This window comes from Carlito syrichta, unplaced genomic scaffold, assembly GCF_000164805.1.
Source record: "Carlito syrichta isolate Samal-C Ts95f unplaced genomic scaffold, Tarsius_syrichta-2.0.1 Scaffold314713, whole genome shotgun sequence".
NCBI lineage: Eukaryota > Metazoa > Chordata > Mammalia > Primates > Tarsiidae > Carlito > Carlito syrichta.
In genome coordinates, this window is record NW_007258809.1 from 704,923 (window position 1) to 728,665 (window position 23,743).

The following is a 23,743-nucleotide window of genomic DNA, read 5'->3' on the forward strand; positions in this document are numbered from 1 at the left end:
TCTTCGGGTCTCCTCCCAATGTGGGAGATTTTCTGTCTTCTCAATAAATCCTGCTTTAAAAAAAAATAAGAGACACAAGGCTCTGATGGGGGTTGTTGCTCTAGGGGGAGGTTATGCACGTGTGGGAGCAGGAGGCACATAGGAAATCTTTGTTCCTTCTGCTCAATTTTACTGTGAACCTAAAATTGCATTAAAAACATATAGTCTATTAAGAAAAAAAAAGAGAGAGAGAGAGACTGACACAAGGAAAAGGCGGTCCTCAGTTTCATCTGGCCTTGTTATATCGGGATGTGTCTGGAATTGCTATACGATTTGGAGGATGAAGCCAAAGGCTGAAGAGAAGGAGAGTTAATCCCAATCTTTGGGGACAAGGACTTCTTTACCTCTGGGCTTCATAGCACACGTGAGAAAAACTTTCCTAATTAGTTAAATGTATATGGTAGTCTAAGTTTTCTGCTACTTGCACCCGAAGCATTCTAACTGATACAACATGAATAAGAGATTTTAACATTTTCAGAAGACAAAATGTGGCTGGAGACGTGCTAACAGGAGAGAAAGGAGCTGACTCACTACGACACCTTCAAGAAACTGGGCACCTGGACCTAACTAGAACTGCAAAAGTCTTAGGTGAGGTGGGGACTAAACATAGTGGGAGAGTTGAAAGTCTTTTTTATTTTTATTTTTTGAGTCAACGGTCTCACTCTGTTGCCCAGACTGGAGTGCAGTGGCCGGTCCTGGCCACTGCAGCCTCAACCTGCTGGGCTCCAGCGATCCTTCTGCCTCAGCCTTCCGAGTAGCGGGAACTACAGGTATGCACTACCACGCCCGGCTGGTTTTTTTTGATTGATTGTAGAGACAAGGTCTCGCCAAGTTGCCCATGCGGTTCTTGAACCCACAGGCTCAGGCAATCCACTCACCTCAGCCTCCTAAGGCACGGGATTACAGGCTGAGCCACCGAGCCCGGCTGTCTTTTTTTTTTTTTGAGTCAAAGTCTCACTCTGTTGCCCAGGCTGGCATGCAAGTGGCATGACCATGGCTCACTGTAGTCTCAACCTCCTTGATTCAGGCGATCCTCCTGCTTCAGCTTCCTGAGTAACTATAGGCGTATGACACTGCACTCAGCTAATTTTTTGGTGGTGGTGGCGGTTTGTAGAAATGAGGTCTCTGTATGTTGCCTAGACAGGTCTTGAACTCCTGGACTCAAGCAATTCTCCTGGCTTGGATTACAGGTGTGAGCCATCACGCCTGGCAAAAATCTTGATATAAGGCACCCGGCCAGATGACTCACCACTGTTTTGCCAGGACACCCTCCTCCTCCCACCCCAATCAACTTTCTAACAAGAGAACAAAGGTTTACTTTCTAGAGAAATTTAAATGGGGAGAATCTAGACATGAATCTAGACATGAGATCAGCCAAGAGTAGGAGTGAGGCCCGTGGCTGGGAACAGTATAACTGTGGGTTATCTTTAATCAGGGCTCCCAGAATGTGTCTATTGCCAGGCACATCACCAGGCAGGATTCTTTCTTTGAGAAGTTGAATGGCCCCACAGAAGAGGGTTCTGGATCTTGCCTTTGGGCATCCTCAAACAAAAGGCTGGTGGGTGACCAGACTGACTTTTGGTTGATAATCTCACACACAGACTTTCAATCAGCCTGTTAGAGTCTCTCTTCTCAACATGGATAGTTAAGGCTGGCCACAGTGGCTCAATCCTGTGATCCTAGCACTCTGGGAGATTAAGGAGGGAGATCAGTGTTTGCTCAATCCTTGCGTGAGCCCAGGAGTTTGAGACCAGATTAGGCAACACAGTGAGACCTTGTCTCTACAAAAAATGAAGAAGTTAGCCAGATTTGGTGGCATGCACCTATAGTCCTAGCTACTCGGGAGGCTGAGGCAGAAGGATTGCCTAAGCCCAGGAGGTTGAGGCTGCGGTGGCCATGAACATGTCCCTGCACTCCAGCCTGGGCAACAGAGTGAGATCCTGACTCAATACATACATAAATAAATAAGAATGGTTAGGGATCACCTAGCATTCCTGGAACATCTCCAACATGAGACTGACTAACTAAACATCAAACACATGAGCATATAAATGAAACAAAACTGGAACAAATGAAGGAAAGAGAAAAAAATGAAAAAAAAACCTATCTTCAAAGATGTTAGAATAGTATTATCTCTGAAAAATTATAGTATCTTGTACAATATCATAAAAAATAACCAGATAAAGAGAACCAGATCCTCAAAAATAAAAAGAATCATAACTGAGTCTCCCCAGTTAACTTTCTCTTGGTAATTATTTAAAATACAATTTTGAAGTTACAGTCAAATAATTTTTTTTTTTTTAGAAAGTAGAACAAAGAGATTAAGAGACAACAGGAGAAAAGAGATAAGATAATTCAAAGATCAGGACAAAAGATCCAACATCCAACTAATAGGAGGTCAAGAAAGCAAGAAAGAAGCTGGGCTCAGTGGCCTGGCCTGTAATCCCACACCTTTGGGAGGCTGAGGTGAGTGGATTGCCTGAGCCCGCGGGTTCGAGACCCACCTGGGCAGGCGAGACCTCATCTCTACAATAAAATAAAAAAAATTAGCCGGGTGTGGTAGTGCGCACCTGTAATTCCAGCTACCCGGAAGGCTGAGGCGGAAGGATTGCTGGAGCCCAGCAGGTCGAGGCTGCGGTGGCCGGAAGTGGCCACTGCACTCCAGTCTGGGTGACAGAGTGAGACTCCAACTCAAAAAAAAAAAAGAAAGCAAGAAAGAGAGAATAAAGACAACAGTAGGGAGAAAATAATCTAAGTTTTAACACAGGCAAATATCCCAGAAGAGGATAGGTATTTCCAGATGGAAAGATCTACGGAGTATCCAGTACAATGAATGAAAAATGAGCTACATCAGTAGTGATCACTGTGATTTTTCAGGACCCTAGGCTTCAGAGAAAAAACTGGTGGTATACAAAGAAATAGTTACTAGAATAATATTAAACAGCTTTGATAAAAATTCTCAGTGCTAGAAATCAACAGAGAAATGTCTTCAAAATTCTGTAGGGAAATGATTTTCAATCCAGCTATATACTCAAAAAGATTATCAATTAAGTGTAAAAGTAGAATGAAAACACTTGCAAGTATGCAAAGATCCAAATATTGACCTTTCATGTGTCTCCTCATCAAAATAAGGGCAAATTAGGGAAACTAAGAAAGAAGAGGGTACAGGACCTGGAAAACAGGTACACTAACAGAGAAAGGGTAGAGAAGAATGTCCCAGGATGGCAGGAATTACTGTTTTCCATTCTATTTTTATTTTTTTGAGTTGGGGTCTCACTCTGCTTCCTACGCTGGAGTGCAGTGACATGGTCATGACTCACTGCAGCCTTGACCTCTTGGGCTCAGGCAATCTTTCTGCCTCAGCTTCCTGAGTAGCTGGAACTACAGGTGTGCACCATTATGTCCAGCTATTTTAAAACATTTTTTACAGAGATGAGGCCTCGCTAAGTTGCCTAGGCTTCTCTCAAATGCCTGGGTTTAAGCAAACCTTCCTCCTTGGCCTCCCAAAAGTGTTAGGATGAGCCATGACACCTGGTCTGTTTCCCATTTTTTAGTACTATTTGGTTTTTGAACTAAGTGCCTATTCATGCTGATCTAAAACAATGAAGTTTAATTAAGAAAAAGAAATGGTTGAAATATACAATAGCAAGCATGGTTGCCATATACAAGAGATTCCTAGGGAGTAGGGCTGAGTGGAAAGAAACTGTCCTCTAGTGCAAAACCGGCTCTGGGAGCAAAGAGAAGCAGAAATGAGTGACGGTGTGCACATGTGTGCACTCGTACCCGGAAAAGAAGCAGCTCTGAATCGTTTCCTTTTTAGGCTTGTTTCCCTCAGGGTGCACACAGCCTCCCGGAGATGACGAAGTGACGGATGCTTTCAGGACCTTTCAGCTCTGATTGCTGCACTCCAGGGTGAAGCCTGGTGGGCAGGAGTTCACTGGAACCTGCTTGTGTCTCAGAACAAACAAGGCTTTGGTGGACAGTGATGGGGAATGGGGCAATTCGTCCCAAGGAAGCATTGACAGAGTCACTCAAGTTTGTTTCATTGCCTTCCACCCTTTCCCCCACAATGCTACTTCATTCGTCCCCTCTCCGCTTGGCAGGCTGGTCTGAAGTCACGATACAGGATGATGAGTCCCTGTGTGGTTTCATTCAGGGAAACACAGAGAAAGTCCCACTCACATTTTGAGGAAGCATGACATCTGTCTGTCCGAGCAGGAAAATACAACAGAAGACAAGTGACCTTAACTGACCTTGCTGTGTGCCAGGCGTGCCATGTACAGTTTCTCATCCTAGCCATCCAACTGCCTTAGGTGAATGAAACTATTATCTGCCTTTCTCAGATGAGGACATGGGTTGCAAAGCTAATAGAAAATGAAGGTTTCTGGTTGGGCCTGGTGGCTCACGTCTGTAAGCCCAGCACTTTAGGAGGCTGAGGCAGGAGGATCACTTGAGCCCAGGAGTTTGAGACCAGACTGGGCAACACAGTGAGACCCTATCTTTTTTTTTTTTTTGAGTTGGAGTCTCACTCTGTCGCCCAGACTAGGGTGCAGTGGCATTCTCACGGGCCTCCGCAGCCTCATCCTGCTGGGCTCAGGTGATCCTTCCGCCTCAGCCTTCCAAGTAACTGGAACTACAGGCGCGCACTACCACGCCCAGCTAATTTTTTGATTTATTGTAGAGACGAGGTCTCACCAAGTTGCCCAGGCTTGTCTTGAACCCCTGGGTTCAGGCAATCCTCTAGCCTCAGCCTCCCAAAGTGCTGGGATTACAGTCTTTTTTTTTTTTTTTTGAGTTGGAGTCTCACTCTGTCACCCAGACTGGAGGGCAGTGGCTGCTCCCGGCCACCGCAGCCTCGACCCGCTGGGCTCTGGCGATCCTTCCACCTCAGCCTTCCAAGTAGCTGGAATTACAGGTATGCGCTACCACGCCTGGCTGATTTTTAGGTTTACTGTAGAGATGAGGTCTCGCTGCCCAGGCGGGTCTTGAACCTGCGGGCTCAGGCAATCCACTCACCTCAGCCTCCCAAAGGCGCGGGATTACAGGCTGAGCCACCAAACCCAGCTGGGATTACAGTCTTGAGGCACCGCACTCGGCAGAGACCCTGTCTCTTAAAAAAAATGAGGCTTTTTAATGCCTGTATGCCTGACCTCAAAGCCCCCTACACTGAGAAATGGATATAGAGAAAGCACAGGGACCAACGTAAGTCAAGGAGGGACTCGGCTTGCAGTGTGGCCATGACACTGTCCTAATGGGTCAAGAACACAAGTTGCTTTTCCTCTAGATTCATCCCTGCCCTTTGTCAGGAATCTAGGACCTTTTGCTTCTCTCTGCAGTGTTCTTGCCAGTCTAGGATTCACTAGATTTTGCCCTTTTATACTTTAGTTTGGATGTGTGAGCATCTACAGGGCAGAGGGGACTGTGCCCGGATTTTGTTGGCACTGGCATCCACGGCCTCCTTTCTTCCCTCCCCGCTGAGGGCTACAAACTGGCTTGACAAAGCCTAACTTGACCCTCTGCCCTGTTCCCCATTTCCAACAGAGTCCTGGTGGGTTTGGCTGGGCTAGTCATCCACAGCCGTCAAGCTCTTTGGAGCAAGCAGTGCGCTCTCTTTGAGCATATGGGTCTGTTATTCAAGGGCCCTCTGGCTGGGGACAGAGGCATGGGGCGTGGGGGGCATATGGAAACCATGTAGCACCAAGGCCTGCACTGACGCACATTGTTTTCCCATTGAATACCACCACTACTTACCAACAGTTCCCACTCGTGGAGTGCTTATTATGGGCTTGGTGCCTTCTCACTTAACTCTTATTAGCTTCATTTTTACAGAGGTGCATTTTGAGGTAGAAAAGCTAAGAGCCATGACCAAACTTACCTAGCTGATAGGCATGGAGTTGAGAGTTCCACTTCAAATCCTGTTCCAACCCTTGTTATCCAACTTTGACTTTTCTAATTCTAGACTCAAGTTTTTTTTTTTTTTAGCAATCTCTAAGAAGAATGGGTTGCAATTTAAGAGCATGGGAACGAAAATATTTGCAAGGAGCCGGGCTTGGTGGCTCAGCCTGTAATCCCGCGCCTTTGGGAGGCTGAGGTGAGTGGATTGCCTGAACCCGCGGGCTTGAGACCCACCTGGGCAACTTGGCGAGACCTTATCTCTACAATATATCAAAAAACTATTAGCCGGGCGTGGTAGCACGCGCCTGTAGTTCCAGCTACTTGGAAGGCTGAGGCGGAAGGATCGCCGGAGCCCTAGGAGGTCGAGGCTGTGGTGCCCGGGAGCGGCCACTGCACTCCAGTCTGGGCGACAAAGTGAGACTCTAACTCAAAAAAAAAAAAAAAAAAAAAAGAATTAAATTCACACATGCTAGCATTTCTACAAAGGAAATTCACAAATGGGTGGAGATTACAATAATTCCCATTCGTGTGTGGTAAGTTTATTTTGATCAATTATAGATGATCAGTCTATTTTATATACACTTATCGATATGAGTAAATAAGTGTTTTTGTAAGTTTTGCATGATGACAATATTAAGCTCTGATCATGTTTTTTTCCATCTCTGATTGCATGGGACCTAATTCTAACCCCAAGCAAGTGAAAAGGGACATTTTTCCCTATCAACTTTGGAAAAGAGTTCACCCTGAGTTTTCTGGTGCCTATCTCAACCTTGAAAAGAGTCCTTAAAAACAACTCTGTTACCAAAATTTGTAACGTGCTCTTTTTACCTCCCTGTTTCCTTGCCAGAGACATTCTTTTTGCTGATAAATCTCACTCCACCTCTTTCTTCTGCTTCCCTAAGAGAACATAAACACCTGGCATTTCTCTACACTTGGACATTCCCCTAAAAATTAAACCAAAAAGGAACAGACAGAGCAGACTCTTAAGGCTCCACTGCCTGCTTTGTTTTATAATGGCTGCTCCCTCATTTCTCGGTCAAGTCAGGTACCACTGCTTGGGTGAGAAGTGTCTCCATCAGTCAGAAATTGATAGAGAACTGTGTAATAAAAGAGGGCTTTCAAACTAGGTTCCCTGAGATCCTTGGGAATCTGAGGGGATCCCTTGGAGGGTTGGGGGGGTGGCGACAGCTCTGGGTACATGTGTGTGAGGAGACAACGTCTGAGCTGGCGTCAGGTGGATTCAGGTCTGCTTTCCTATTGGACACCACGGAAGGTCGTGTTGGGATGAAAATGTTCGACAGCTGCAAAGAGTTTGAAAGCTGCTGAACATAGAATGGAAGCCCCTCTCCAAAGACTGGAACAGAACTGTTTGCTCTAAAACAACGGTAATATCCTGGCATTACAGTGAGAATTACAAAATGATCTTGCAAGGTGAAGCATGGCCGGGAAAGTGGCATGTCGACAGTGGCAGTGACACGGTGATAGTTAGGATGACGCAAGCGTTGGGGGTGGCGATTCCATCTGACCGCATCCTTCTGAGTGCCTGAGGCTGAGCTAACCATAGAGGGACTCTGGCTGTCAAACTGGGTCAGGCTTGCACCACCACGGAAGGCGTAAGGGTGAGAGCCTGGTAGATCAGGAACGACTGCCATCAAATATTTGTTTCTGCTTTAAAAATCATCTCCCTCCCCCTCTTTATAACTATGTTCTCTTGAAGTCTACTTGCATATTGGGCAACTAGCCTTTGAGAGTCACATCATACGTGTGAAAATATCATCAGATAATACAATTTGATCTTCTCATAGAGTATTATTAATGTTCCCTTTTTATGAAAACTATGGATCTTTGAGTCTTACCTCATTTTCTAAACTCTAAATTCTCGACAAGCAGGGTCTAGTTTCATTCAATCTCTGTACACCTGCCTGAGAGCACCTAACATGGAATCTTGCTTATAGAGCCAACACACAAGAAAATATTTTTGAATAAATGAGTTCCATCCCATTATCTGGAAATTGATCTGCTGCCCATCAAAACAGACATGCATGGAGTTTAAGTTACTCTCAATCCAATGGGTTTTAATTCTGTTTTCTACTCTTTCCTGTCTGTCCAGTCGGTATCACCTAATAAAACTCCAAACAGGTGGCTCAGAAGAGCCGCTTTCTTGATGTAAAGACATATATAAGGACAAACTACCTCTACCATGCCAGTTACCCCTTCATCCTGATCATAGAAAAGCTGTGGAGAAAAAGCAAAAAATTCACAAAATGTGGCAAATGGGCTCACACGGGGCAGTGAGCTGAGGTGCACCGACTACCCATTCACCCAGGTTTCCCCACTCCACTCCGGGAATCTTCAACTAATAGAAAATCCCAGGAAACCAGGAAGTCACCTGGTAGCTGATGTGTCGCCCTGCCAGGTATTTATTTATTTCCAGTTTACTCTTGCTCTGTGAATACACACACTATCTGATATAAGGTCTGCTAGTTGGCTACGAAGCTGGCTGCTCCTGATGGCAGTGATGATGACAGTGATCATGACAATGATGACAGCAGTAAAATCTGTTGAACACTACGTGGCAGGCACTGGGCCGAACCCCTATGCGCATAATCTCATTTAAACTTCACTACTAATACTATTATGACTTCCATTTAACACACAATCAAACCACACACCGCAGACCCAGTAAGGTAAAGTTATTTGACCAAGGAAGGACTCGGGACCTCTGTCGCCAGGGCAGTACTTACCTGGGAAGGATAGGGTTAGGTGGCCTGGATTTTGCAGGGGATGCAACTTTCGGTTCTGGCCCAGAGCTCCCTGAAGATCCTGGCAGAGAATCCTGCGCCGGCCCGGATTGGTTTGGAAGTATGTCCCTTGTTGAAGTCAGGAGATGCTCTTTATCTTTAACTTCTTTTTCCCGGGACTTGGCTTTGTGTTCCGCCAGGAGGAGGTCAAATTGCTTTTTCCGGCCTGGGACTGCCCTCCGATGGCTTAGCGAATGTGTCTAAGGAGAAGAGAGATGAAAAGCACAGCCTCTTTGATCAGCACATAAACCTGCTTCCCCAGGTCCTCCATTTCAGAAATAGCAATTCAGGGGAATTTAGAGGTGCTTGAAAAGTCAACTTCAAGGCAACAGCTCCTGTTCTGTGTCTAGGAAGAGGCAGAGACCACACCAACGCGACCATGCCCTACACTCCTGGTGTTAAGAAGCCAAAGCTTCCTCCCAAAAATGGCAAAGGATGACGAGCTTCAGCGCAGAACCCATGAAAACCTCTCTGATGAAAGGCAACTGCGAGGGAATGCTAGAGTTAATCCAGGTGCAGGTGAGAGGCTCGATTCGGCCCAGACAAACAGAGCCACCAAGCAGAGAGGGCCATAGCCTCGGTCCCAAGAAGCACTAGCAGTTCAGGATGAAATATGGGGCTTTGGGCTACCCAATGGCGGCCGCCTGGGTCAGCTGCTCCCCTGGCCACCCCGGTGTGGCTGGATCAGGGGCGCGGCATATCATCCTCCCCTTCAGGGCTGCCTTTCAGGGCGCTGCCGCGCCGCCGCCGCTGCTCCTGCATACATTAAAACGTAGCAGGCTTTAGAACCGCCTGTGAGTGCCTATAAATACAATTTACTGTCTGGCCTCACAAGTAACAGGGGAAGCCTAGTTTTTTTTTTTTTCCTTCTTAAAAAGCCAGCCAGCTTGAGGCAGGCACTCTGCTACCATGGACGAGAAGAAAGCATTTCCCTTACAAAGAACAGCTGGGGGTCATGTCGAGGTTCCACACCCTGCTGTGTGCAGAGAGTGGCATGCAAACATTTCGACAAAGGCCCCAGCGAGAGCAGGAAGTATTTTTTATGGAAAGAGAAATACCTTGCAGGTGAGGGATCTTGTGCAAGGTTTCTTTGTCTCGGGATCCAATACTCCACAGTGTTTATTTGGGTCAAATTCTCTCTCTGGTTTAAGAAACAAACAAAAAATATAAGAAAAAAGGAGACTAAATAGGATTTGGCATTAAGACTACATTTTTTAAAAAATGCACATTTGCACCAACAAGTGAGACATTGTTAGGCAATCTGTTTTTTGTTTTTTTGTTTTCAACCAGCTGCTAAAATGCTTCAAGAACCGCTCGGGAGGGAAATGGCACTCCCCTCTGAACCCAGAGTTCCCAAGTCCAGCTTTGGTAGGGGTGCCAAACACAACACCAGGGCGTGGGGAATAGGTGGGAACGGGCACCGGAAGGGAAGGAAGGAGCCCTGAGGCTCTTAATGCTTTATTTTGCTTGACATGGCTCCACAGGTCCTTGGCATTTGGGCATAACTGGCTGCAGACCAGGGAGAGACACCTGAGACCCAAGGGCCAGTTCTCCCAGGCTGCTCTGAGAGTACATACGCCCCTGCTCTCACCCCTTGCCTGCCTGCTGGTTTCAGCCATTTAAGTGGGAGATTATTCCCTGACATGTCAGTGTGACCTGCCTCTCTCATGCTTTCCAAAGCCCTCAGCACAGGCTTTCACATGGCCTCGCTGACCACAACAATCGTTTACCTGATTTAGGAGCATTCTGGCAGTGTGCAGGGGAGAAATCTGAACGTGAAGGTGCAGAGAGGGCAGGGTCTGCTGATCGCATAGCTGCTTCCCACCCCCACTGCCCTGGGCCTGCCGCTCCGTGTGGGAATGACACAGGGAAGGCTGCCCCCTTGGGATGAAGGATGGTGTACAGAGAGGCCAGGCTTCCCCAGATTCTGCCTCTCAGCAGGACTACGGATGGCTCGTGTGGAGGTTACTTCTAAGGAACCTGCTTTTCCTAGGCCCATCTCGGATCCTTCTCCCCCTCTGGGATGACAAACATGGTCTCCTCACCTGGAAAATGAGGGAGCGTGAGGCCATTTCTTAAGGATCCTTTAGGTTCTAAAATTCCACCTCTCAGATGGTCTGTGCCGTTTCTGGAGGGCACCAAGCAAACACCTGGGTCCTGACAGCAGGGACAGCACAGTTCTCTGGGCGTGTGGGGAGACTGGGAACAGTGTTGGTGGTGGTGAGGGGTACACAGAAACTTGGTGGTGCGTCCTTAAGAGCCTTGAATGGCTGCAAACTCAAAAGAGGTGACCTAGCTGGAAAACGGTCCGAAATTGGTGAACTCAGCTCTGAGCATCATAAATGAATGTGTTCTATATTCAAAAGAAGGTTCGGGGGTCATGGGGAGGTTGTAATGGTGATGTGGATGATGTGTGCAAGCAAACCACTCTTATGCCCAAGACAGAGTCCCTGGCTGGCTATCAAAATGCCTCCCTCTCCCTTTTTTCTAAAGCCTCACTTTTAAGGAAAGAAAACTGCTAGGCCTGGAGATGTTTGTTTCCTCCGAGCCCTCTCTGCCCAGCAAGAAGGGAGTCTGAGAGCCAGGCCTCAACCTGCCTGGTGTGGTGTCTGTCAGAGTCAGGTCCGTGCCCAGACCCACACCAGCACCTCACGTAGGACTGAGCTGAGCGGGTTGTTGGCTGGGGAAGGAGCTGGCTGCCAAAAGGGAAAGCAAGGCAGAAATAAGCAGAAGACCCAGTGAGACAAGACAACCCACAAGAGGCAAAAACAACAAGCAGCAAAAAAATCCCCAAACAACTTTGGATGGGGGTGCAGGCTGGAAGCCCAGGTCAAGCTTCTGCTACGACAAGGACCCCCTTGGCCTCTGGACACCGTGCCCAGGCTATTGGCTTTCCGGGGATGTTGCCACCACCTCTGCAGGGTGAAACTGAGCTTTCCACCCAGAAAGAGAGACAGGGGCTCCAGCCCAGAAAGGGAGGTTCCCGCAATGCTCACAGAGCACCAGGCTCTGCCTTTCTCTCTTGACACTGGGTGAACAGTACATAGATTTGCAGGGTACAATACCTGTTTCATTTGAATGCTTTGGGCCTGAAGTACTTCTAAGACATACTATTATAAAGAGATATAGATGAAAAACAGAAAAACTAGAAATACAGATAAACACGAAGTAGAAAGCAAAAATTACCCACAATTCCTTGGTTGCTTAAAAATCACGTTCATACTAGAGGACAGTTTCTCTCTCATAGGGTGACTTTCACTGTATTTCATTTTTTTTTCCTGGCCACTATCAGCGAGTACCCACAGCATGTGAAGTTATGAAGTTTAAAGCTTCTCTTGGACGTTTGAAGCTGGGCACAGTGGCTCATGCCTGTAATCCCAGCACTTTGGGAGGCAGAGGCTAGAGGACTGCCTAAGCCCAGGGGTTTGAGATCAGCCTGGGCAGCTTGGTGAGACCTTTTCTTTACAATAAATTCTAAAACTTGGCCAGGTGTGGTGGTGTGCACCTGTAGACCCAGCTACTTGGAAGACTGAGGAGGAAGGACTGCCTGAGCCTAGCAGGTTGAGGTTGGGTAGCTGTGAGGGTGCCACTGCACTCCAGCCTGGGCAACAGAGTGAGACTCCAACTAAAAAAAAAAAAAAAAAAAAAAGCTTTTCCTGGATTTTTGGAGAAAGCAAAACTGCCAGGTTTAGTTTCACAACTCAAACATCATCCACATGGGGACCTCTAAGAGGGCAACTATCATCTCAAAGAATGGCCACATGCACCTTTCTAGGCATCCTGAGTACCTTGCTCAGACAACCAAGTAGTAGACCCAAGAGAGATCTCCCCAGATCCTATCTGCTCTGCCAGTCCTAGCATTCCCAATTGGGAATTCTAACCTGATTATGAGAGAAAGACAGTTGTAGCCTCAACAGCAGAAGCAACCTGGAAACCCATGAGGCCAAAGGACAGAGGCTGTGTGTCCCTGTGCAGCATAGCTGCTCAAGGCATGTCCCTGACATGCCTTGAGCCACTATGAAATATCCCTGTGGGTTGTCCAGTGTCACAGTAGTGAAGCTTCTATGGAAGCTAGGACTAGTCCAACCTGTCAGCATGACACGGCAGCACAGAACCACCTGCTAACAAGACCCTTGGAGTCCACAGACAGAGGTCAGTGCAGAGCATCCTGCCTTCGTGGTTGCTGAGGAAACTACCACTAAGCACTGAACCAAGAGAGGGACTTCACTGCCCGGGGAATAAGAGACCCGATTCTCCCTGTCATTTTTAGGTGAGAGTTCTGTTTGTAGGTAAACCTCATGTCCCCCTTAAAATGAAACAGACCTGCTTAATTACAAGAACACATCACTTCTGGGTTACAGATGTGACTCACTTTCAGTCTAATCATGAGTCAGACTCTAATGACACTGACACATACCTGAAAGTCTCCTGTAAGGCTTGTTGCTGTTTTTGGTGCCATTTTGGTGTTTCTTGTCTATGGTGGCTGAGAGAATTCCTTTGCCATTTAAGATCTTCTCTGGTGAAGGTGGCACTGACTTGGACATCAGGACTGGCTTAATTAAAGGAGGGGTGGCGATGGCACAGGACGAGGTGGAGGCGACGGCGACTGCAGTAGTGGTTGTGGAGTTCATTTTGACATTGGCACCATCTGCCTTCACTAGGTTAGGAATTTTCTCTAAACTGACTACAGGAACCGGAACGCTGAAAAATAAACGAACAAACACACACAATTGCCTTTTTTGATACAGTTGGTCTGCTGGGGAGCCATACCCACTTATCACAATCAGAACACCTCCTTATCACTTATTGATATTCCTTTTCTAAGCAAGCAGCATGGGTCCAGTTTTAATGGGAGAACTCTGTGCCCTGGAAAAGATCAACAGGGGGTGCGAGGCTGGCACAGTGCCAGGGGTGGTATCAGAGCAGACCGATCACCTCCCATGCTGGGCTGTCCCCACAGATCCTGCAGCTCGCGCTTCCCCAGGCCCTATACATTGGCCATTTCCAACACAGCACCTCGGGCAGAACAAGGTGCCCGCTGTGAAGCTCAGAGAGAGAGAAAGAGAGAAAGAGATTCCGTTTGTCCCCTGATGACAGTGTGTGCCACTGCTGAATCACGTCCCCTCCCCCCACCTCTCCGCTAGTCCCCCCAGCCCGGCCCGTTCGGGCCTGACATCTGCTTAGCTGCGGAGCGCTGACAGGATCACACCACAAGGAGGCATGGCTGCAGGCCAGCGTGCCGCACTGCATGCTGTCGGACGGCTTCTGGATCACTCTCATATCCTGGGGATGGGCTCAAATGGAGTGAGCCGCCATGTAGCATTATCCAATATTCCATTTTAGGCAGCTAGTTATGTAAATAGGCAGTTCTCTAGGCTGGCAGGTGAGAGGATGAATTTTAAGAAGGCAGAGCACAAAGGTGTTCATTCACTCTTCAGAATCTGTCACCTTAGCCCCCTTCCCCGCTATTCCTCCTGTAACGGATGTGCATTTTGATTTCTGCAGTTCTTTCATGCTGGAGGACCCATGTCTGGGGGGCTGTGGAGGACTCTGTCTCGGGGTCTTAAAAGATGAGACGAATAAGCTTTGATTTGGTTCCTGAGCCGGATTCCCTTTCTCCTGGCAGGAGGGTAGAGAATGCTAACGCCATGGCTCCCCCATCGCCTTTGAGCTGAGAGTGAAGCCTACTTAGTTATTTGAATGCCAAATGATCTAGAATATGGCTCTTACATGCCTGCAGACAATGTAGGGCATGGAAGAGGGACTGTTGTTGGCAGGGAAGGAATCTTATCTGTTCACGTGGCTGGCTAGCTCTCCCTTCTCTAAGATTCATTCACAGACCATTTGTTTGATCAACTTGTTCGTGAAATTATCTTAGCACCTTCTCAGCCCCTGCCCTTCTTAAATGACTTTGAGACAGGATCACAGATGTTTGTCACAGATCTTTGCCAGTGAAAAGGGCACAGAGTGGAGGAGCAGATTGTGGCTGGACGTTACGGACTTCTCCTCTGGATTGCGTACCTTCTTGGCCTGGGGAAGGGTGGTGTCCCATGTGAGAGGAAGGTAGAATGATGGCTTTTAGTGACACATTGTGCCACTGCCAAGTCTGTTCTTGATCAGAGTCTCGATCTTTGAGATAGAGTTGAACTGCTGCTACTTTTTATTTAATGGCAATTCTCAAAGCGCTCACATATCGCTGAAGAACAGCACAAAGAGCCCTTGGAGGGTGAGCACACTAGGAAACTACACAGATATCACCTGGTAAAATCAATGCTGTATTCCTGAGTTTTTTCCAAATGACTAAAAACGCAAAACTATGTGATATAGAATTCTTCTAGGCTCATTCCTTGATACAATTAAAAAACAACAACAACACAAGCTATAGTAATCAGGGTCTTGAAGAGATATCTGTAACACCCATGTTCATAACAACATTTGCAAGAACCCAAAGGTGGAGCAACCCAAGTGTCCATCAGTGGATGAATGGACAAGAAAAATGTGGTTTAAAAAGAAAGGAGAGCCGGGCTCGGTGGCTCAGCCTATAATCCTGTGCCTTGGGAAGCTGAGGTGAGTGAATTGCCTGAGTCTGTGGGTTCGAGACTCGTCCGGGCAACTTGTCGAGACCTCATCTCTACAATAAATCAAAAAATTAGCTGGGTGTGGTAGCACGCGCCTGTAGTTCCAGCTACTTGGAAGGCTGAGGTGGAAGGATTGCCAGAGCCCAGCAGGTCAAAGCTGCGGTGGCCGGGATGGCCACTGCACTCCAGTCTGGGCAACAGAGTGAGACTCCAACTCAAAAAAAAAAAAAAAAAAAAAAAAAAAAAAGGAAGGAGGTTGGGCGTGACTCACACCTATAATCCCAGCACTTTGGGAGGACCAAGGTAGGAGGATCACTTGAGGCCAGGAGGTTCAAGCCTACGCAATATAGTGAGACCCCATCTGTAATTTAAAAAAAAAAAGGAAGGAAGGAAGGAAATTCTGACACATGCATGAACCTTGAGGACATTATGCTAAGTAAAATAAATCAGTCACAAAAGATCAATACTATATGATTCCACTTATCTGGAGTAGTCAAATTCATAGAGACAGAAAATAGAACAGTGGTTGCTGGGGATGGGGAAGAGGAGAATGAACAATGTTTAATAAGTTTCAGTTCTGCAAGAGGAAAACATTTCTAAAGATTGGTTGCCCAATAATTTGAATGTATTTAATATTACTGAATTGTACACGGAAAATTGTATAAGGTGGTACATTTTATGTTATGTGTATTTTACCACAATTAAGACAAATTTAAAAGTACACACTAAAGCCGGGCGTGGTGGCTCAAGTCTGTAATCCCAGCACTTTGGGAGGCCAAGGCGAGAGGACTGCCTGAGTCCAGGGGTTCGAGACTAGTCTGGGCAACTTGGTAAGACTTTGTCTTTACAATAAGTAAAAAAATTAGCAGGGCATGGTGGTGCATGCCTGTGGTTCTAGCTACGTGGAAGGCTGAGGTGAAAGGATCACCTGAGCCTAGGAGGTCAAGGTTGCAATGGCAGTGTGCCACCACACTCTGGCCTGGGCTGCAGAGTGAGACTCCGACTCAAAAAAACAAAAAAAAAGTACACACACAAAAATGCAAATTACAAAACTCTCACCTAAATTATACTGCAATAAACCTGAATTTAAAAACACATATTATAAGAGTTTCTTTAAAGCTTTTACTGATTTAATGTCTTATCCTTTTTCTGATCTGTTGACTTTTATTTTTTGAGGGGAAAAAAAAAGCAAACTTCATTGTTATGAATATGTGGCCTACTAGCCGGGTGAGAAGGTGCTCAAACCTTCTCTAATATATTTCTCTGAGAAGTGGAGTTAGTTCAGGAAAGGAAATGAGGACTTTCAAGTTCCAGATCTAGCTGTGGTTGCATGAGCTAGTATGAGCAAGCATAAGGCTTCCAGTTCCCATGAAAGATGCCCTGCATACATGTTGAATACATAAGACCTCAGCAGACAAAGATATGATGCCTGAGAAAGAATAATCCAGAGGCACTGTACCGGTGAAAATAAATTAGGGCAACCTCTTCAGGTCCCCCCCCCCCACTGTGGCAGCTTTTCTATCTTCTCAATAAATCCTACTTTCTAAAAAAATAAATAAATAAAAAGAAAAGAAATTAGAAAACCAAGCCAAGTGCTCCTCAAATGCTCATGGTACAGTCTGTGCTTCTCCACTAAAGTCAACATCTGGCTCTGAATGTGCTCCTTAGGGCAGCCACATGAGCACAGGTGCCCTAGGCCCTGACATCCAGGACTGTGCCAGTTGACTCATCTCCTTGTGGTGACACTTCTTCCCAACTGTGTGTAACTAAGCTTGAGCCAGGCCAGTTAATATTCATGACTGATCCCATGTGGAATTTTTTGCACTATATGAGTATGCTCCATTCATACCCCATACTGTCAACATTTCCAGAACTCAGCTGGATGCGGAGTTACAGTCCATCAGAAGCAGGCAAGAGAAGCTGATGTGCAATCCCCTGGACTGAAGAATGGATGGTATTGGTGGAGAAAGTCTGATTCAGAATGTTTCAAAGATTCCCAAGACTGGGTGAGTCGCTAAAAAGCTGAGGCATTGAGTGAACACCCCTGATGGTGGGTGAGTGGGCCACACCTTGGTGGAGGAAGAGAAAAGAGATTGGGAGCTGCCCCTGATATTTTTTTCTTTGGTCTTGCTCTCTTTCTCTAAAGCTGTGAGCCCTCTTGAAGGTCACCTGCCCTGGGCCTGGACTAGCAAGGGCAGTTAAGAAAAGACAGAGCTGGGCACGGTGGCTCATGCCCATAATTCCAGCACTTTGGGAGGCTGAGGTGGGAGGACTGCCTGAGCTCATGGGTTCGAGACCAGCCTGGGCAACTTGGTGAGACCTCATCTCTAGAATACATAAAAAAATTAGCCAGGTGTGGTAGCACGCACCTGTAGCTCCAGCTACTTGAAAGGCTGAGGTGGAAAGATTGCCTGAGCCCAGCAGGTCGAGGCTGCGGTGGCTGCGAGTGTGCCACTGTCCTTCAGCCTAGACAATAGAGTGAGACTCCAATTCCAAAAAAAAAAAAAAGAGAAGACAGAGCGGGCCAAACACATCCCCAGAGGAAGTGACGGGGGTGGGCGGGGAGAAAAACCATTCCTATTTGATCTTGCCCTCCTCATCCCCCAGTATAAACGCTAGCAGTCAGTCCACCTGAGCTTATCTCCTTTCTTCACTGCTACTGGCGACAGCCCTGAGATCCTATACCAATGAGCCAGGGAGGAAATGATTGCAAGGTAGTGCCACACAATTTGGAAAACCAATCCTGGAGATTCAGTCCTTCCTAAGAAAAAATATCCGGCTGACATAAGAACCTATGAAGAATCCGCACCTCCACTTCACTGACATAGATCCCTGCGTGTGTCTGTTCTCCAGCTCCAGCGAGACAGTGCGGCTACTGGGCAGTTGCCATCTCGGAACTGTCTTCTGCTTTCTCTCATTGTCCCTGTGCACATCCCCCTCACTTTCTCTGCTATTACCTTCTCCAGCCAGTAAAGTGTCCCAGTCTTGGGCAGGTGAGAGCCCCTTCCAGATGGCAGTGGACCCTGAAGGATAGGTTTAATTTTTTTCCATTGGAAAGAAGCCAACAGATTCTGACCTCTGCTTTCACATATGGGCATCTCCCATCTTTTCTGTGTCTAATCATAGTGACTCAAATGCTGTCATGATCCAGAGGAGCTGGGAGGGGGAGGTCAGGTGGCAACACCTCGATGACTGACGAAGCAATTTATCACTCTGCTTAGGTGATTAAAAAAAAAAGCCTGGCAGTTACCTGTGAGGTGAGCCAAGACCCCTTAAAGTTCCTTCCCCTTCACTCTTAGAGGACACACTTCCCAAAGTCTCACAATTAGTTGCATTTATCAACTCACAGCTGTCCTCTCTTTGAGGAGCGGCATTTGAAAGGGGAAGTTCACACTCTTCCCCTGCTGCTCTCATAATGCCTTTTTTGTTCGCTTGGGATGAATTCTTTGGGGAGCCAGGGCTGCAGCTTGCCCCCCTGCTGTGTCTAATACACTGGGCGTCGTCCTCTCTCATTATCTCAGTACCTCTGCCTTGTCCTGGGAAGGGATCCCAAGCCAGAACAACACCCTCCCTCATCCCCCGTGCTATGTGGGGGCGATGTCTACCTCTGCTTCTTTTGTGCTGCTCTGGTTGCCCATGTCTTCTTCCCGTGTGCTTGTCTGAATTTATCTTTCTAGATCAAGGTAGGTCCTCTGGCTTTAAGAAACATGGTTCTCTTGGCATCAAGCAGATTTCCCTCCCTGCCCAGTGATGTCTGCAAAAGAGCAGAGGTGGAGAATCACGACGATGCTGTTGCAAAAGCCACCAACGTGTTGCAGGGCCAGCTGCCCTCCTGTCAGCTCCGCATTCCTGGTGATCATGATGCATTTTTTTTTTTTTTATATCATCAACCTCTATGACTTAAGAAAATGGTTCAGAAACTCTTTAGGTCCGCAGAAATGATTGCCAGCGCTTCTCCACTTACCAAAACAGGGTAAAGATGGATTTGACAGGCAGGATCTGAAGACATATGGTATTTGTGCTGTGGGTTATGTGTCTGATGAGAGTTCTCAGCTGTCTGATTCCTTCCACCAGTTCTTTCGACAAAAGCCCATGTGCCTATGCAACTGGCCTGGCAGAGTTTCGAGAATCTCTGACTCATTGGCAGATCCTTGGTAGGGCCATCTCAGCCAGCCTCCTGCCTTCTAAGCAGCGACGGCATTAAGTCATCCCAAGCAAAAAAGGATTTACCCTTTTTTAAAATGCCCTTGGAGAAGGAATTCTATTTGGTTCCTTTGCATGCATTTTGGTGGCTCCTGTGAGGAAATTATTTATATCTAATCTCAATTCTTTAAGTTGAAGAAATACCTGGGACATTCTAGAAGGCTGGGAGTCAGGCAATCACTAAGAATTAGGGTAAATAACACAAAGTCCTACCATGGTATGACAGATGTAGGAGGTACTACATACATCCTGACAAGTGAATAAATGGTATTATTTTTGTATTTAGAAACATACAAAACTTTGGGAAAACTTTCAGAAAGCCTATTTGTAAGGACCTTTGGTAAAACACAAAACAGGGTATTCAACCACAGGGCATGAAATAAGAAAATCTGCCAGATTAATCTAATATTATCCTGTAGCTGAATGTCAGGCCTGCAGGTCAGAGAGGAAGCACAGTGTATAACCTCTCCTGGCCTTTGCATGGCTTTAGATCCTTTCCCATATAACACCCCCGCCGCAACTGAACTGGGGGCAAACCACACAGCTCTTAGGGGTGAGTGGTCCTGGCAGCAGAGCCAAAAAAAACAAAAAAAGATGGATTAGCAAGGTCTTCCTCATTCCAGCTCAGAGTGGTACCCAGTGGAGCTTAGCAGGTGCCCACTGCCAGCTAAGAGGGTTAGAGCATCTTCATCAGTGACTTGGACAATGGGACAAGACCTCATTCCTCAACTGGATGAAGAGGGAATGAACTGCTCAGAAGAATGATGTGGGGTTGTCCCCTGCCAGTTGGAGGGGGAGGGGAATGAACAAGCCAACTTCAATGAACTGTAAAAATGGCCAGAAGCAAACAAATAAAATCAGGGAGCACAAGTAGGGCTGAATGGAGGGTCTATACCTTGTCAGTGTTCTGGTACATTCACAGATTGTAAAGCATGTTGCAAGACAGTTTAGGATAAAAGTTAGGAATCTAGGCTTTGAAATCAGACAAATCTAGATCCAACTCCTGCCCTTTCTATGGCTGGATGCATTCTGGTATGACAGCCATCTGGCTACTGGGTTTCAGGGCCTCAGTGAGCCCATCAGGACTTCTGTGAGAATGAGAAAAATGGCAGCTGGCCTGGCAGGTAGAGGGGGCCCTGGCTTCAGTTCTTTCTTCTCTCCACAGGGTGAAGCCCATACAGGAATATGTGGATGCCCTGCAGAACTTATCTCAGGCCTTCATGCTCTGTACCTCCATTTCCTTCTCAGTCCAATGAAGATTATATTTAAAATGATTAAATGAAGTGATAGATACATAATGCTCAGCACAGTGACAGGCACACAGCAGACCCTCAATACATCGTTGTTACACAAAAAAAGGGGAGAGGGAACCACAACATTTGCTCTTCCCCCCCGACCCTGATACTTGTGGGGTACACATCCAAGGTGGTCACCATCAGACATCTTTTGTCTTCTGGTCCCACAGTGAAGGGAGGAGTGGATGAGGTGGAGGAGACAGCAGGAGTAGGGGGTGGGAGCACGGTCTTCTGAACTGACATTGAGCAGAGGACCACGTCTAGGAGGTGCAGTGACGACAAGAAAGAGAACAAGGTCAGGAGTCTTTCCAGACTCGAGGACCCTTTCCCAGGACGCTTCAGCCCTCCTTCACAATCCCCTCTGCATCTCCATCCCTGGTTTTCTAGGCACTGCCCAAGCCTGGACTAATGGTTAAAGCTCCTATCCAGATAGTACATTCTAGAAGAGTAAGCAGGAACTCCAGCCTCCTCTAGTCCAAACATGTTGTCTCCTGCAATCCTGAAGCATATTAGGCATTGGTGGTCTCTGCTGCTTAAGACATCTTCCAGAGAAACAACTCCATGTGCTCCCCCCACCACCCTGCCCCCACTCCAGGCTGTTCCCATTTTCCTCCCTGCTGGTCTGTTAGTCTCTCCTGCACTTGTTATTCGGGGCTTTCCAGGGAGCTCTGAAGGTGGTCTCCAAACCTGCTAGGAGAACAAAGGGTGCTAAATGTCCTTGCAATTCTGGGGAGTCCTAGTGTTCTAGGACTGTGGAAAAATCAGCAAGCCAGAGAAGAAAGAAAAGGAAAGAGAGCCTTGAAGCAGTAGGGAATACTCGCTGCACAGGCTGCTTTTGGGACCAGCTGTGTCTGCAGTGGTGTGGCCTCTAGCAGGGAGTCCAGGAAAGTTTTAAGGATGACCCTAGACCAAGTCTAGACCAAACCTGCCTCAGTGCCCTTCCTCCACAAATGAGAACTAAAAGTCACACAATTTAAATGACTAGCCATTGAAATTCACATCAATACAGAAAAGGTACCAGAGGCTTTCAGGGCCAGATTTGAGAAAGTAGCGAGTAAGAGGCAAGTGAATTCTGGAGGGAGTGCAGGTGCAGAGAGGGGCTCCCTCCCCAGCGCTGACCCAGACAGGCTCCCTCTGGAGCAGCAAGAGGGAGTGTTCCCTTCAGCAGCCACCAGAGGTCATTGGCTCCTGCTTGCTCCAGCTGCAAGCAGCTCTGTCTGCAGGGGCTTCCAGCCAGCACAGTCCAGACACTCACTGTTTCCCTCCAGCCCTGGAGCTACACTTACCCAGGGGGAAAGATGGGGACAACTCCTCTGAGAACATCCTCCATGCCCCTGCAAGGAACGCCGGGAGCTGGCACCTTGAGCGGACACCCTGGGCTCTCACCATCCACCTTTTGTCTTCTAGAAGCTCTTTCTGGGCATGTTGGGAGATGAGGAAATGGCAAAGTGTCCCTGGCTATCTGTCAGTGCTCAGCCTCCGGCCAGGTCCCCTGACGCCCGCTGCTTCCACTCTCCCTGGAGAAGAGCAGCTCCAGGGAGTATCCTCCCTCTCCCGGGTGTCACTCTATTCTCTCCTTTTTACTAGTGAAGTCCAGTCCTGGGCAGGCAGCCCTGGACCTAAACCACCTCCATCCAGAAAACAAAGCATATTTTCTTTTTAAATTTTCCAGTTTATTCCAAATGACATTTTTTGGTCAGATTTTTAAAAAAGTTTAGTCTTCATACTGACCCACAGCAAACTCAGGATATTCTTTGTACCAAATTAAATGCACTCTGTATTTTTGAAAAACTCTAACAGCCTCCCCAACTTGTTAGGGACCTAGGCTCTTCCCTGACATTCAGCTGCTCACAAGTCAGTGTGACCAAAGCCCACTTCTTTTTTTTTGAGTTGGAGTTTCACTCTGTCGCCCAGACTGGAGTACAGTGGCTGCTCCCGGCCATCGCTGCCTTGACCTGCTGGGCTCCGGCGATCCTTCCACCTCAGCCTTCCAAGTAGCCGGAATTACAGGCATGCGCTACCATGCCCGGCTGATTTTTGATTTACTGTGGAGATGAGGTCTGGCCAAGTTGCCCAGGCGGGTCTCGAACCCGCGGGCTCAGGCAATCCACTCACTTCAGCCTCCCAAAGCAATGGGATTACAGGCTGAGCCACCGAGCCCGGCTAAAGCCCACTTCTTGAACAGCTGTGAAAAGAGCCCCCTCTCTGCACCCTGGGTTCAGGCGTCAGCATCATCTGCTGGAACTCTGATGAAAATCCCCACCACTAATCTTTCCATCTTGGCCTCTCTAATCCATCTGCCTTCAGCCACCAACGCAAATCTGACCACGAAAGGCTTTGTGGGCTGCCCACTGCCCAGAGCACCGAGTTCAAGCTTCACCGCCTGGCCCACCCACCTCTCCCGCTCCAGCTGTCTCCTCCCACAGCCGCGCTGGACTTCTCTGGCTCCTGGAACACCCATGCTCCGGCCTGGCTCTGTGCCTTTCTGTGGGCTGGGTGCTCCTGCTGGCATGCCCTCCCCGCTTCTCCCGGTGAGCACGCCCCCATCTGTCCTGATCCGGAGGAAACAGCCTCTTCTCTCGGGGTGCCTGCTGTTCCTTCCGAGGTGTTTCTTCTGCACTTCGCACGCCCAATGGCAAGGTTTCATGTCTACATCTGAGTGTCCCGACCAGACTGTGAGCTACCTGATGACAGGAACCCTGTCTTAGTGTATATGTTGCTCTGAAATTATCTCAGCGGCCTACGCATTACGTGGCATTTAGGAAAGGCTTGATAAATGTTTGATGAATGAATGAACGTTCCCAGGAAACGCTAAATCGCATAACACAATAAAAACCAGCCAGGCTTGGTGGCTCAGCCTATAATCCCGCGCTTTAGGAGGCTGAGGTGAGTGGACTGCCTGAGCCCGTGGGTTCGAGACCTGCCTGGGCCT

The 23,743-nt window shown here is 47.6% G+C and overlaps 1 protein-coding gene across 7 annotated transcripts in view; it reads right to left on the reverse strand.

The window, feature by feature from the left end:
* ATXN7L1 (ataxin 7 like 1) overlaps positions 1–23,743 on the reverse strand; it is a 270,235-nt gene that overhangs the window by 20,118 nt on the left and 226,374 nt on the right. For 6 of the 7 annotated variants that reach the window (XM_008071767.2, XM_008071766.2, XM_021719449.1 and 3 more), the window contains 3 exons: positions 13,153–13,436; positions 9,794–9,876; positions 8,679–8,935 (listed from right to left, as the gene is read on the reverse strand). In XM_008071767.2, the coding sequence (XP_008069958.1) occupies positions 8,679–8,935; positions 9,794–9,876; positions 13,153–13,436 (624 nt within the window). Of the gene's footprint in view, positions 1–8,678; positions 8,936–9,793; positions 9,877–13,152; positions 13,437–18,918; positions 19,068–23,743 lie in introns of all 7 variants that reach the window. The other variant, XM_021719448.1, reaches the window with a different exon arrangement.